We start from the raw sequence: 16,108 nt of genomic DNA, 5'->3' as shown, positions 1-16,108 counted from the left end.
GCTAAGTGGAATGGAGTGGTTTTTTTGTGTTGTTTTTTGGAAACAAAAGATGTGGGTCACATACATGTGAGGTAGGGTACTGTGATGCAAAAAAAAATCACTGAACAAGAAGTCAGGAGATCTGGGTTCTCTTACATGTTATGCAGCTAGAGATAGAAGGGATTGCCGATCACTTTCCTTCAATAGAACTTATTTGTTCTCTCCCCTATAAAATGAGGAAGTCAGACCAGATGACTTCTAACATTCAAGGTTGTAAGGTCCCTTTTTATCCTGTCACTCTGTATCCTAGCTCCTAATGTTCTACGTTTTAAAGTCCCTTTCCATGTTTGTGTTCTGTGTCCTAAGCTCTAGCGTTCTGTATTCTGTGTTCTGAGATCCTTTTCCAGATCTGAAACTCTGTATTCCATGTTTGCTCTTCTGTGTTCTAGAATCCTTTGCTGCTCTAGGATTCTGACTTCTATAGATGTTAGGGAATTCCTCCAGAAAGAAATACAATGTCCACGTTCCCACATACACCAGGTGCAACCAAGTGGGACTCGAACCCTTCAGTGGCCGTCCCTGGTGCTTTGAGAACACACAGGAGATGGTCTGCTTTCTCTTTGTGTGGCAATCCAACCCAAACAGGAAATATTTATATCATCCCACTTAAAGCTTCCTATAAGGCAGGGTGGAGGAAATATTACATTTGTCCAGCTGTGGTGCTCATTTTCTTTCACTGGGATAAGAGCCCTGAGTGTAGCATGTAAGCTCACCCTTATCAGTGGATGGTAGTAAAGAGTACTCATTTTGGAAAGATTGGAAAGTAGTGAATGCTTTTGAAAGCGCTGTGATGATAAAATATGAATTAGATCTCTATTCAAAGAGAAAGAACTTTCACGCTTAATGTTTTGTATAGCTGTTGTTACTGTGTGTGCTATTGTTTTTGAGTGTGTCTTGGTGTGAGGAGAGAGAACAAGCATTTATTAAGCACCTACTGTGTGCCGGGTACCAGGTTAAGGACTTTACCTCATTTGATCCTCATACAACCTTGTGAGATAAGGGCTATTATTATCCCCTTTTTGCAGTTGAGAAAATTGAGGCAGATAGTGGAGAGAACAAAGCGGAGAGACAAAAGAAGGTCTTTTGAAGGAAAGTAACTGACAATTCCTTCTATCTTTAGCAGCATAACATGTAATAGAACCCAGGTCTCCTGACTTCTAGTCCAGTGACTTGTCCAGGGTCTCACAACTAGTAAGTATCTAAGGCTTGATTTGAACTCAGGTCTTCCTAACCCCAGACTCAGTACTCTATCCATGGCACCGCCTAACTGCCTGATATATCCTTTTTTTTCCCTTCAAAGTGATTTCATTTTAAGTAGGAAGTGGACTGTGTTTTAGACCAGTATAATATTCCCCAAAAATAAACATGGAAGAGGAAATAAATTGCCCAAAATACTACTAAGTATCCATGTCATAAAGGCTTATTTCCACAAAGGGATCACAGGATCATCTATTTAGAGCTGAAAGAGACCTCAAAGATAATCTAGTCTACCACCCTTATTTTAAAATGAAGAAACTGAGGCTTAGAGATATTAAGGGCCTGGCCCAAGGTCACACACACACATTCAGTGGCAGAGATGAAAATTGAACCCTAAGGCTCTGACCTCCCTAGAACCTTCAAGCATAGACTGGGAATTGGACTTAATGTTAACATAAGTACAGGAGCCCTAAGTGGCGCCATAGCACACGGGGCACTGGTCCTGGAGTCAGGAAGCCAATTCTTCCTGAGTTCAAATCCAGCCTCAGACACTTACTCGCTGTGTGACCCTGGGCAAGTCACTTAACCCTGTTTGCCTCAGTTTCCTCATCTGTAAAATAAGCTGGAAAAGGACATGGCAAACCACTCCAGCATCTTTGCCAAGAAAACCCCAAATGGGGTCACGGAGAGTCGGACATGACTGGAACAGCTTAACAACAACAGCCACAATCTTTTCCTGTGGTTGTCCTTTGCATTATTGGGTTCGTTGTGTAAATCATTCTTCTGCTTCTGCTTACTCCCCTCTGCATTAGTTCATGCAGGCCTTCCCAAATTTCTCTAAATGCTTCACATTCCTCATTTCTTATGTTGCAACAGTATTCCATTACAGTCGCACACCATAGTTTGTTCCTTTATCCCCCAATTAGTGGACACTCTCATTCCTTCCAGTCCATTGCTACTGCATAAAGGGCTACTCTAAATATTTTTGTATATACTGGACCATTCCCTCTGTCTTTGACCTCCTTGGGGTATAACAAGCCTGGAAGTGGTATCATTGGGTCAACGGGTATATAAAGTTTAGTGATTTTCTGGTCTAATTCCAAATTGTGTCTCAGATGGTCTAGAGCACCCCACAGCTCCTTCAGCAGTATATCAGCCAGCCTGTTTTCTCACAGCCCCCTTCCACAATGACCATTTTCATCCTTTGCCACCCTTACTGTAATGTTTGGTCTGGGGTACAACCCTTTTAGCACTGAAATTCTGTTTTTCCCTTCTAAAATTCTATATTCTAATGTATTTTAAGTTCTAACATTTCATCTTCTGGATTGTCTTCTTTTTCATCTAAAATCCCTTCTACTCTGGATGTTACTTTTTCTTTTAACCTAATAGTCCTTACTTTTAATACCTCTGAATTTGAGTTTCCTTATACACAGTCTTTCCTGTTTAGAGCAGAATCTTAATTCATATCCCATACTACTGCCACACATTCCATCCATGAGCTAAGAACCAGTCAAGTGACATTAAAAAATTTGTGAAAGAAAGTAAAAGTTCTGCAAAGGGATTTTCCTCCCTTTTCACACCCCTCTTTCAGAAGAGAAAGCAAAAATCAAAGTCAGTCCCCCACGTCTACCGGCTCCCCTAGCACATGCACTAGATTACAACCATGTTTCCAATTAGGAAAATCAATTATTCATAAAGATCTGAAATTTTAATTCCTGTCGGAACAGATCTAGAAGTGTTCCTTCTCTTAAAGTAACTACAGTTTGAAGAACAGAAAACAAGTTGGAACCAGGCAAAGTGTTTTAACATGACTTCCGTCATAATCAAAGGTATCTTGTTGTTTGACATCAGAGTAAAGAATTTGAATTTCATCTTCTCCTAGCAAAAGAGACTTCAGAAGTCATCCATTTCAACTCCTCAGTCCACAACTGCCCCACCTAAGTTGGAATTCCTTCTCCATTGCAATCTGATTCATTTCGAATAACTGTCAAATGGGCTTTTGAAAGATGATGGTAAATTATTTATTTATTTATTCATTCACCCAACATTTATTAACCTATTGCAAAATATGCAGGACTCTTCTGAGCTCTTTGAGAGATGAATAAGACTTGACTGGAGGGGCAGCATGGTAGAATAGAGTCTTAAATTTGAAATTGTCCTAAATTCTCATTGGTTCATTCAAAAAGCTGAGTGCTTGCTAGACATTGTGCACGTTCTAGAAATGGAACAGATATGCAAAACAGTCTCTGCCCACTCAAATTTTAATTGATTTAATTTTAATTAACAGAAAGACGTAAATACAAATATGTGCAAGGGAAATACCAAGTGATTGGTCAGAGATGAGCATTGTTGGAGGATGTTAGCAAAGAGTGGGATCAGGATGGGCCTAATATTGGAGAAAGCACATTTTCCAGCCTTGAAGGCAATGAGGGATTCTAGGAGGTGAGGAAGGAATGTATTCCAAAAGGGATAGAAGTCTATGCAAAGACACAAGGAACAAGTGAGCAGCCCGTGTGTGAATAAGAGAAATAGACCATGAGCCTGGAAGGGTAGGCTGGGACCAGGTGATAAAGAGCTTTGAGTGATAACAGGAATTTGTATTTTATCCTAGAGATAACTGGGAATCACTAGAATTTCTTGAGCAAGAGAATGACATGGCCAGAGCTATGTTTTAAGAATATCAGTTTGACAGCTGTGTGAAGGATGGACTGGGGAGGGGAGAGACCTATTAGGAAACATATCAATCCAGGTCGAAGGTGATGAAGATTTGAACCATACAACTCACCCTGCCCCCAATAGCCAGTAGGCATCATAGGAGTAAACTAGACAGAGGAATTTCACATGCTTTAAAACCGAATTGGTTTTGCCATAACTACATTGTTAAGCTTCTAATAAAAATAAGAGTCTGCATGAACAGGGACCATGTTTCTCTATGTTCCCAGAAGGTAGAACAAGGAACAGTGGGGCCAGGTTTCCATTCCAAATACAAAAAGAGCATCCAACTCACCAGAACTGACCCACAATGCTCTAGTAGGTATCAAGGTTTCCTCCCTAGAGATAGCCAAAGAAAGGCTATGTAGCCACCTGTCATGAAAGCTGGAGGGGGCATTCTTTTATCGGATGGGAGATCAGATTAGATGACCTTTAAGGTCCTTCCAAGATTCTGTGATTCAGGTAACAGCTATACATGATTTACGACATACTCAATTTATGAAAATCAGATATTCAGAATGATCAATGGTGTAATTATTTCCTTTATAAAAAACCTTTGCCTTAAATAAGATTCCCAGTGCTTTTAAAATGAGATCTGGATGACAAAAATAGATTCATATACATTTTTGAGGAATACATCTATTTCCTAAATCAAGGTATACCTGTAATAGTAATAGTCGTGATAATAATAATTGTCATAACGAGAAATGTTAGATGTATTAGATGACTACTTTGCCAAGGCTTGGAGTGACTCTGGATGTTTGGTAAAAGAAATACTTGTGTGCCGAGCATCATAACGCTTGATCCATGGCAGAAGCAGTGGACTAGAACAAAGACACTTGGAGTCTCTGCCAAGACTTTCTGTGGGACCTGGAAGAAACCACCCTCTCTCTCTGGGCTCCAGAGTTCTTTTGAAAATGTGGGGAATGGACTCTATGGGGCTACTTTGGAAGCTTTAACATCCTGTGATTCACTGTGAGCTTTCCTCTGATTTTGTTATAGTGATTCCTTTTACCTTTTCTTTCCTCCAGAATCTGTGGATAATTGTCCAAGCAACTGCTACGGGAATGGAGATTGTGTTTCTGGGACCTGCCATTGTTTCCTTGGTTTCTTGGGTCCAGACTGCGGCAGAGGTGAGGACTGGCTATATTTTGATTGTCTATTCCCATACGTCCCAAACAGGGACCAGCTCTAGTTTTGGGGAAAAAAAGGTACTAGAAGTTCCCACCTGCCATCTTGACTTTGGGGACAAAATGACCTCATGCCACTTTGAGATTCTGCAGTGGAACTGAAATCCATTGGTTTTGTGGGTCTTGTTTCAAAATGGCCCCAAATGCCTACTACCTTTGGATCAAATGAGATACTATTTGTAAAACACTTATCACAGTGCCTTGTATATAGTAGGCACTTAATAAATGATTGTTCCCTTCTCATTCCCCCTACAGTAGTCTTTCAGAGCCAAACCTCTGTATTTCCTAGTTAACAGACTGGTGGTAGAGAAAGAGTTTCAGACCAAGAAGGAGAACCAAGTCCTTCATTGCCTCAGTTTCTTCCTCTATAAAATGAAGGATTCTGAAAAACTCCTCTTTGAGTTCCCAGCCCTAACATTCTTCATTCCAACAGTTTGCACTGTTGTAAACTTTTTTTTTTTCAATTAACAAAAAATCTATTTTCTGTCCCTCCTACTCCTTCCCAGTTGGAAAAGAGGGAGTATACAAGGTGTGGCCTCAGGACTCATTGTTTTGCTGATCCTGATAAATAAGTAAATGACTGACTGACTGAATGTGTATTCACATACAAACATAAACACGTATATATGTATATATGTATATATGTATAAGCATGAACATACACATACATATATATTATTGTTATTCTTCTGACCGACCCCATGAATTTATCCATGGGGTTTTCCTGGCAAAGATACTGGAGTGGTTTGCCATTTCCTTCTCCAGTGTGTCCTCATTTTACAAGATGAGTAACTAAGGCAAATAGGGGTTAAGTGACTTGCCCAGAGTCATACAGCTAGTAAGTATCTGAGGCCAGATTTAACTCAGATCTTCCTGACTCCAGGCATGGTACTTTATCCACTACACCATCTAGCTGCCTGGAGGTGGGGGGGAGAGAGAAAGAGAGAGAGAAAGAGAGAGTGTGTTAATAGATAGGTAGAGTAGATAGAGTTAACAGATAGATAGATGGACTGACAGAGTTAACAGATAGATGAACAGACAGACAGACAGATGTACACACACAGCTTGAGTTGTCGAGAGCCTTAGGGCAGTGTCAGCGTCAGAGTACAAAGCAGAGTGTGTATGGGACATATTGCAAGGGTCGAATTAACAGGACTGGCCAACAGCAGGAGTGTCGTGATGGGAGGTGTTTGTTCAGTTATTGTTTTCGGTGGCTTTCTTAGGATCATCTATAAGTGGGTGAGTGAAGCAACCTTGTATTTAGTGCTAACCAAGGGACTCCACCCCTTGAAAAGCTGCCCCCTTCTCACAGGAGGCATACAGTTTACTGATCATGTTCCGAGTGATAGGCTCTTGTCAGGAAGCATCAGAGTTCCTCTCTCTCCTGGTGTGGTCTTACCAGCTCACGGTGATTGTAGAGAGAGCGAGCTAGAGCCTGTGGGCCTGTCTGCTCCCTATCTTCAAAGCTGGTGGGCCCCATTATTTACTGGATGTATGACAACTTGAGCTCACTGTATTAAAAAAAATGATACATGGGGCTGGGACAGAGGTGGTTGTTTTGGGGGTGTTTTTTCACATCCCCCTCCTCTTCCCAGCCCCGCTGCTCCCCAATGTGTATGTTCTGCAGAAGTGAGTGTTCTCTAAGATGGTGCAGATGATAAATACATAATCAGAACAGCTCATGCACATTCTTAGGGTGTATTTTTGCAGGACATAAAACCCTTTTCCTCACAACAGTCCTCTGAGTTAGTTGATACAGATGTGATGAGGAAACTGAAGGTAAAGAAGGCCAGGTGATTTGTCCAAAGTCACACAGCCCCTCAGGCCAAGGCAAGTTGAATTCCAAGGCCAGTGAGCCTTCCAGATTGCCATACTGCCTCAAGCTGCGTCTGTACCAGTGGCTTCCCTGTGTTACTGTCTCCCCTTCCACAGGCAGTGAGGTAGCACAGTGGATAGAGTACTGAAATTGAAATCAAGAAGATCAGAATTCAAATCTCGCTTTAGATACTTACCAGCTGTGTGAGTCCGGGCAAGACAATTTACTGCCTCCCTCACTTTCTTCATCTATAAAATGGGGATAATAGTAACAATAAGGGGATTAATAATAATAAGAGTTAATAATAGCTCTTAGTTCCTAGGGTCATTGTGAGGATAAAATGAGATGATGTTTGTGAAAGGCTTTGGAAACTTTATTTAGCCACTTTTTCAGTCATGTCTGACTCTTCATGACCCGTTTCTTGGCAAAGATACTGAAGTGGTTTGCCATTTCCTTCTTCAGCTCATTTCACAGATGATGAAACTGAGGCAGACATGGTTAAATGACAGGGCTGCACAGCTAGTAAGTGTCAGAGGCCATATTTGAACTCGGGTCCTCCTGACTCCGGGGCCAGTGACCTATCCCCTGGGCCACCTAGCTGCACCCCCTTTGTTTTACAGAGAGGGAAACCAAAGCTGAAAGAGCTGACATGGGATGAACATTGTCTTGGGAGTCAGGCAGCCTGAGCTTTAGCAGGCTCCGCTGTTAATTCATCGTGGGGCATTGAGTAGGTAACATCCCTTTCTCAGGCCTCCGTTTCATCTTCTGTAAAGCATGGGGCCTTGGACAAGGTGAGCCCTAGAGTCCTTTCCAGCTCTCCAACTCGGGGTTATTCCTGTGGTGTTTACTCCCGTGGTCTGAAACAGGCTTTCAGAGATTCCTGGGCAGGCCGGCCTGGGGAAGCAATGTCATTACCAGCTGTGAGTGCTTAAAAGAGGAAGATTGGGGAGGGCTGGGGGGGAGGAGGAAGGATGCGTCAGGAGTGGAGAAGAGTCATTCCTTATGACAAGAATTACTGTCTCATCCCATATGTACTTAAAGTTAAGAGTCCTGTATAAAACAGCCTTATTGTATCAAGGCAAGAATAGTGGGCACTTGGAGCACAGTGCAATATCATTTATTTTTATATAGTGTCCTCTATCCAGATGATCACAAAACCTTTTGGAGTACAAGGTAGAATGGAGAGATAATGTGCTAAAGAGCTGAGTTGGGTACAGCTCCTCTTACAAGAGGAAATGATGGATGGTGTTTGCATGGAAGAGTGAAGGGAAGGGAAAGGGGAAGGAGCCGGGGGAGCGGTTGCTGCTGAAGGCTTGGTACGATGGAGAAACGCTAAAAACGATACAAACGTCTCATATTAATATAGTGCTTTCAAGTTTACAAGAGCATTTTCCTCACTATAATCCTTAGAAATAAGTAGGTGTAAGTATTGTTACCCCCATTTTACAGATGAGGAACCTGAGGCTGAGAGATTTGGTCTTTCCTAGATTTGGTCTGGAGAGAGACCTTGCAGCCTATCCAGTCCAAACCTCTGATTTTACAAAGACTATTCAGGTTATACACATCCAAGGTAGAATTTGAACCCTGTCTCTTCCCTGCAGAGCCAGTATCCTTCCACTGTCCTTATTCGAGGATGATGATGATAACAGCAGCAATAGCATTCATAGAGCACTTTAAGGGTTGAAAAGCGCTTCATAAACACTATGTCGTTTGGTCCTCACAACATCCCTGGGAGATAGGCGCTGTTCTTATCCCCATTTTACAGATGAGGAAATAGGCTGAGAGAAGTGACTTGTCTCATACCACACAGATAGTTAATGTCCAAGGCAGGAGTTGAACTCGGTCTTCATGACTCCAATGCCAGGCATCTCTCTACCATTCCAGCCTGTCAGGTGATTCCTGGCTGTCAGGAAGCCATGATTATTCTCTCTTCACAGCTGCCTCCTGTTGAAGAGGGCAGAGTCACCAAAGTGACTCTCCCCATGGCCACGCAGCTGGTAAGGTGAGCAAGGCTGCGAACACAGGTCTCCTGACTAGAGTCCAACACGAGGAGGCAGTGTCATAATGGGAGACCGGGATGTTCCCTACAATGCCAGGACTTTGGCTCTTCTAGGAATAATCTAGCAAAATTCAGTCCTGAGTTCAAATCCAGGCTCAGACCAGCTGTGTAATCCTGGGCAAGTCACCTAACCCCTGTTTGCCTCAGTTTTCTCATCTCTAAAATGGGGATAATAATACCGCCTATCTCCTAGGGTTATTGTGAAGATCAGATGAGATGATAATGTAAAATGCTTCTCATAGTGCCTGGCACAGAGAAGGTACATATTCTATCCATCCCATTTTTCCTTCCCACTCTGTGATTTTAGTTCAAAGGGCAGAATGTTCCTAGTATAGAATATGTTCCACCAAATTTACAAGACGGGAGATTCCACTAACCTGGGAGCGCTGTTGGGGCAAAGAGCAAGGAAATGAGCAACAGTTAATTTGAAAACCAGGTGGGCCTGGAAGAAGGTCATTCTTCTTTCACAGTTTAGAGGGCCACACTTGAGGACCTAGAGGACCCCATGTGGCCTCGAGGCTGCAGGTTCCCCATCCCTGAGCTAGGTCCTGGGGCTTTCTCCATCAACGTCAGTGTGTCTTGTGATTTGGAGTAAGTCACACTAACTCATTTCTTCGTTTTAGAAGTTAGTGATGCCAACAACCCCCTATCCTTCTTCCTCTTCTCACAGTGAGGGATTGACCACCAACAAGGTCATTTTTGTCCATGCGGTGAAGATGCTCTGAGACATCCTCAGAGACAGGAGCCAGTCAGATGGGCGGTAACTAGCTCCAGGGGAAGTGTGGCTTAGTGACTAGAGACCTGGCCCTGGAGGCGGGAAGACCTGGGTTCAGATCCCTCTTCTAGCACATATTGGCTGTGAAACACTGGGCAGATCACAACTTTTCAGTGTCCCCGGCCACTCTTTAAGACTAAAAGTGACAGAACAAGCAGCCAATCTGCTAGTGCCCTGCCTCCCTTCCTCCCTCACTATGTTGTACTTAGCTATTTATTCTCTTGATATTTTTTTTGTGTTTATATACATGCATGCACGTATACGTGTATGTATGCATTTTTATGGTGGTATATACGTGCATGTGTGTTTATGTGTATATATATGCATACATGTACAAAATATACATATATTATGTGTGCATATATACATCACAATCTGAGTATATATATACTTCTAGAAATATATGTACATGTATGCATGCACACAGCACACACACATATAGATTTGTGTATATGTAACCATGTGTTGACATACTATACATTTATGTTAACATGTGTATACACGCGCATGTAATGCGTGCGTGCATGTGTGCACAGTGCAGATATATGTGTGTACACATGCATACACATCCACACACTTGCTGTCCTCATTAGAATGTACATTCTTTGAGGACGGGGACTATTTCATTTTGTACCTGTGTCTGGCACGTAGCAGAAGCTTAATAAATATTTGTTGAGTGATTGATTGATATTCTGCTCTCTCTAGTATCAGAATTATTTGTGAACATGTTGAGAATTTCTGCTTTTTCCTCCTCCTCCCAATTCCCCCTTCCTGTCCCCATTAGATTATTGTTCTTTTAGGGTAGGAACTATGCTCTTTGTTCATTGTTGTGTCTTCAGTGTCAAGGATGGTCTCTTGCACATTGTATGAGCTTAATAAATGTCTGGTGAATCACTGCTGAATTGAAATGTGCAGGAAGCTGGCTGGGCTTTGGAGTGAGAGGCACCTGTTTCCTGAGGGGAGGGGACGTAGCAGGGAGAGTGAAAGGGATGGTATTGGAGAGGCATAGAAAGGGGCCATCGGATGCCGTGGTTAAAAGGATGACACGTTGAGTGTCTGAATAAGTACTTTGAAGTAGAAAAAGGGACCAGATAATAAAGCACTAAGATAGTATCCCTCCGGTTCGCAGCCTCTTTGCAGAGGAGGGAGGCATGAAAAAGCAGAACAAATTGTGAGGCAGCCATGGTAAGAATATAAATAACAGCTTACCTTCCCTCTAGGAGCACTCGACTGTTGACAACATGTCTGTCTCACAAAAGCCATGCAAGGTAGGGACTGTAAGTTTTATGATGCCCATTTGACAGAAGAGGAAACTGAGGCTCTGAGAGGTGAGATGCCTTGATCACAGTGATGCATCCAGTCAGTGGCAGGGCTAGAACCCAGTCTTCCTGACACCAATGCTCTCTCCAAGGTTCTGACCCTTCCTTGCTGGGAGGTGGCTTTAAGTAAGATGCAGATGGGTTGTGGCAAGGAGAAGATGCCAGAAGAGAGAATCAAAAGCAGAGTTCATGGTGGGGGGAGGGGCAGCCGACTTGAACAAAGACAGACTAATACTAGGATGAAATAAGAGGATGGAGAAAGAGATGATATTTATGAATAAGCAAGGAAAGAAATGACAAAACCAGGCAAGCTAGGAGGAGAAAGGGACAAAGGATAATATTTTAGTCATATATTTAGTTTCTTTATAGTATTTGAAGGGTTGTCTTACAAGAAAACAATTTGACCAGAGGGTAGCACATTGGAGCATTAGGAGGAAGCTGCCCAGAAGCCAATTTCAGCCTCATGTAAAGATTCCCACCAATGTTGTCTGAAAGTAGATTGGGCTACGTTGGGAGGAAGCGCTGTACCAGCCACTGGAGGCTGGAACACCACCTGTCAGGAAGGGTGTGGAGGGGCCTGTTGTTCAGGGATGGCTTGGATGAGATGCCCTCTGAGAGCCCTTTCCACTGGACTCTTTGGCTCCTGGGAAAGCAGATCCTGAATTTATTGTATGTTCCTCATTAATGTTCCTCCACAGCCTCCTGCCCCGTACTTTGCAGTGGAAATGGACAGTACATGAAGGGGAGGTGTCTGTGCCACAGCGGCTGGAAAGGCGCTGAGTGCGATGTGCCCACCAACCAGTGCATTGACGTGGCCTGTAGCAACCGTGGCACGTGCATCATGGGGACCTGCATTTGTAATCCAGGCTACAAGGGAGAGAGCTGTGAAGAAGGTAATCGTCCCTCGGATAGAACCCTGTATCTCCTCATTGCTCCTGGAGTGATCCATGACCCTCGTATAACTCCCTTCACTCTGAATTATGTTCTTCCATTAATATCAGTAAGTCAGATCTGAAACAAGGAGAGCAGAATGAAAACTGAGCTTATGGGAACTGGCACCCACTGAAGAGACTATTAGATTCTCCATATTCTAGGTTTAGAGTTTTGGCCTCCACTCTGACTTCTGACCATGAGAAGGGAGAATCTCAGAATGGATGGGGACCATAAAGAGCAAAGGCTCAAATCTCCTACTCAGCAAATAAATCATTTCTATATCACCCCTGAAAGGGGGACATTCATTGTCTACTTAAATACCTGCCTGAACTGATAGCGTGATCGGTTGATGAGAGGATGGCATTTGGAATGAAGAATGCCAGGATCCAGCAACTGGCTTTACTGTGTACCGCCATGGTCAGGTCAATGTTTCTGGGCCTCCATTCCATAATCTACAAACGAAGGGCTAAGATGAGGTCTGAGGTCCCCTCTTCAGCTCATGATCTCCATCAGTGGGGCTCTGTGATTCACTAGACTGACTATTCATGATTGAGCTGACATCTGCTTTCCCTCTGTCGTTGCTGTTCAGTCATTTCAGTCACATCTGACTCTTCATGATCCCATTTGGGGTGTTCTTGGCAGAGATACTGGAGTATCTTTGCTATTTCCTTCTCCGGCTCATTTTACAGAGGAGGAAACTGAGTCAAATAGGGTTAAATGATTGGCCCAGGGTCACACAGCTAGGCAGTGTCTGAGGCCAGATTTGAACTCAGGAAGATGAGTTCCAGATTCCAAGCCCGGTGCTCTTCCTATGGCACCACGTAGCTGTCCTCTAGCTTCTATGTATAGATCCTAGTTCTGTCCACAGGGGTCCAGCAGAGCAAGGCTAATCCTCCTGCCTCATGACAATCCTTTAGATATTCGAAGACAGTGATTATACTGTCCCTGAGTCTTCTCCATTCTAAATGGATAGGATAAGTGAGTAAGAATGGTCTGAATGCTTGTGTAACACAGTGGGTAAAGTGCTGGACTTGGAGTCAGGAAGGTAGGTTCAGATCTTACTTCTGACACATGAGTGTGTGACAGCCAGGTGACTATGGGCAGGTCACTTCACATCTATCTCTGAGCCTCAGTTTCCTCATCTGTAAATTAGGGATAATGATAATGCCTCTAGTACTCGTATCACCAGCTTGTTTGTGCTGAGGCATAAGTGAAATCATGGATATCAGACACTTAAGACAACTGAAAACACATAGATGTGAAAAACTGTGATGATTATTGGTACCTACATGAGAAGGCCAGTCTCAAAACCAGGAAGACGTGGGCTCAGACCCAGCCTCTGACACATGCTGGCTGTGTGACTCTGGACAGGCCACTTCATCTTTCAGTGTCAAGCAGCTCTTCCAGAGCTGTAGCCTCCAGAGAAGGTGCCAACCTGCATTGTGAATGGGAGTCTCCTCAGTCGGGAGTTCACTAAACTCCCTGGGCTGAGACACAGGAATGTGTCTGTGTCAGAACGCCCTATTTATCATATACTTCAGGGTCTTTTTCATGCTGAAATGAGCTTTATGCTGAAGACTCACACGCAAATTCCAAGTATTTTGGGCCTGTGTCTCTTTGGGTGCGTTAGCTTCAGTTGGAATCCCAGGTGAGCATCTGATGAAAACGTGTGGATGCCTTTTAATCATGAACCCTTTTTTTTTTTTGTCCAAGACACATGTGGAGGGAGCCTCCAGGTTGATGGCTTTCATCTGCTTCCTCTTATCACCATGTTCTCTTCAGGTGGAAACAGTGAGAAGGAAAGAGCCCCAAAGAAAACAAGATTCCCACTGGAGGCCGTGGGCCACTTTTACCCCTACCATACTCTTGCCTCTCACAGGCAGGACAAAATTTGTCTTGTCAAAATAAACTAGAACTATACAGTGTGGAAAATCCATGGGATATTTATGGGGGTGGGGGAGAAATCTAATAAAAATCTTTGATTTGCATTATTTCTTTGAAAAGAAATGTTTTTCCATCTTGATTTCTTTTCTGGGAAGGGCCATCTGGTATTGATTCTTTCTATTATTTCTCCATTTCTTTGGTTCAGCTTGGTTGAGTTTTCTTGTTTATAATGGGTTTTCATGTGCGGCTCCCTCTTTCACCGTTTCCCCCTCCCTCATGAGTGAGTTCAACAGTGTTTATAAAACTTCAGCTAACAAGCTTATGCAGTTTTTGCTTCTCTCTGTTCTGAACTTTACTGCCCCGTGTTTTATAAGGCTTGAATGGTGCCAGCAGGACTTTGAGGGGTATAGGGGGGAGGAGAGTGGGGGATGAGGGACAAGAACAAATTTAGGCCCTCAGCAGTGAAAAATGAGACATGGCTCTTGGGGTACTGAATAGGGCCTTATAATTTATGTGACCAATGGAGCATGAAGCACGTTGGGGAGAGGGTGGTGTTCCATACTGCATGATTTATTGAAAAAGGTCACAGTGCTGCCAAAAATGCCAGCTTCAAATGAGCCACTTTTGAGAGCAGAAACGTGACCATTTGGCACAGGTTCTGTGAGGGAGAGAGAGACAGAGACAGAGAGACAGAAACAGAGAGAGAGAGACAGAGACAGAGAGACAGAAACAGAGAGAGAGAGACAGACAGAGTGAAACAGAGAGAGAGAGAGAGAGAGAGAGAGAGAGAGAGAGAGAGAGAAAATGAAAGTCACCTCCCAACAGGTCCATCCCACTGAATGGCACCATGAACCCCTGCCCTCTCCCTTTCTTTCCAAGGCTTCTGACAAGCCATAGTTTCATAGAGTTTAAGGCTGAAGGATCATAGAATCATAGGTTTTGAGCTCTTTGAAGACAAGGATTGGTTCCTAGGGACTAGAGAACACCTGGAACATACTCAGTGCATAATGAATGCTTATTGAATTGAATTAGAAAGCGTCTTAGAGATCATCAGATTCAGCCCCTTATCTTACAGGTGATCCAAAAGAGGTTTGATCATTTAATCAAGGTCCCACAAAGTATACAGCCAGTTGATTCAAACTCCATTTATTCAAAGTCTGGTGTTCTTTCTGGTACCTCCTGATGCTTCTCAAGGGACTTTTGATTACCTAGTCTAGGTCGTAGAGGGAAGCTCTCATTTCATCCTCATCTGGAGTTCTTGTCTCCTGTGCTCAACCCCGAGAGATTTTAGCCAAGCTTTTGCGTGTGAGTCTTAGCATAAAGCTCATTTCAGCATGAAAAAGACCCTGAAGTATATGATAAATAGGGTGTTCTGGCACAGACACATTCCTGTCCCCCTGCCCATATGCTAACCCTTGGCACTGTAGCAGGGAGACCTCTAAGCTGCCTTCTCTCTTGGTTGAAGTCCCCTTTAAAACTTAACCTTCTCCCAGGTGTCCCTGCCCCACAGTCCACCCCATTGCCAAGTCGACCCTCAGAAGAGATGATTAATCGCCTCCAGGTAGCTTCTTGTCAGTGACTTGGTGATCTTTGTTCCATGCTCAAACCGTCTGCTGAGAACATAGGAGGCCGTTTGCCTGTTTCTCAGTCCTTTTCATGCTTATTAAGGCTGAGGAAGACCAGGGGCCAGGGCTCTCAGGGCCTCCTGCTCAAATTGGTATCCTCATTCCAGCTCAGTAATAGGGGAGATTTATAGACTCATTCAGCCCAGCATCCCAGGATCCTCAAAGGTTGCTCCAACTGAGAACAGAGGGCCAGGAACTCACAGAAAGACAAATACCTTCGCATGCTTCAAGATAGTAATTGCCAGGTTCTTTGCTGTCAAGTTGGATGGCTCACAGGATCCAGGGAATTAACAAAGTAACTTAATGTGCCCAACATTTTCATTCCTGGGTTCTAGGATCTGAAACTGGTCACTAATCTTTTTTTCTCCCCAAAATTGCCAGAGTGGCCAAGAGGTCATTCTTGAAGAAATGTCACGTTGTCTCCAGGGATAGCTCTAAAAAGGATTCTTTGTCTTCAGTGTTTGTTTGGGTTTTTTTCATTCTCTCCATTGTCTTTTCCTTTTTCCTCCATTTTATTTTTTGTTTGCTACTTTTCCTCTCCTCCATTCTAAAGGAGTTA

General features: G+C 43.4%; 1 protein-coding gene across 1 annotated transcript in view; it reads left to right on the top strand.

The window, feature by feature from the left end:
* Positions 1–16,108, top strand: part of TENM4 (teneurin transmembrane protein 4) — a 640,191-nt gene that overhangs the window by 404,273 nt on the left and 219,810 nt on the right. Inside the window, 2 exon segments of the mRNA XM_078156941.1 lie at positions 4,980–5,081; positions 11,806–12,000. Coding sequence (XP_078013067.1) covers positions 4,980–5,081; positions 11,806–12,000 — 297 coding nt within the window.

This window comes from Phascolarctos cinereus, unplaced genomic scaffold, assembly GCF_003287225.1.
Source record: "Phascolarctos cinereus isolate Bilbo 61053 unplaced genomic scaffold, phaCin_HiC Scaffold_726;HRSCAF=1367, whole genome shotgun sequence".
Lineage (NCBI taxonomy): Eukaryota > Metazoa > Chordata > Mammalia > Diprotodontia > Phascolarctidae > Phascolarctos > Phascolarctos cinereus.
Note: the sequence above shows the minus strand (reverse complement) of the source record. Positions and strands in the feature narration are given on the sequence as shown.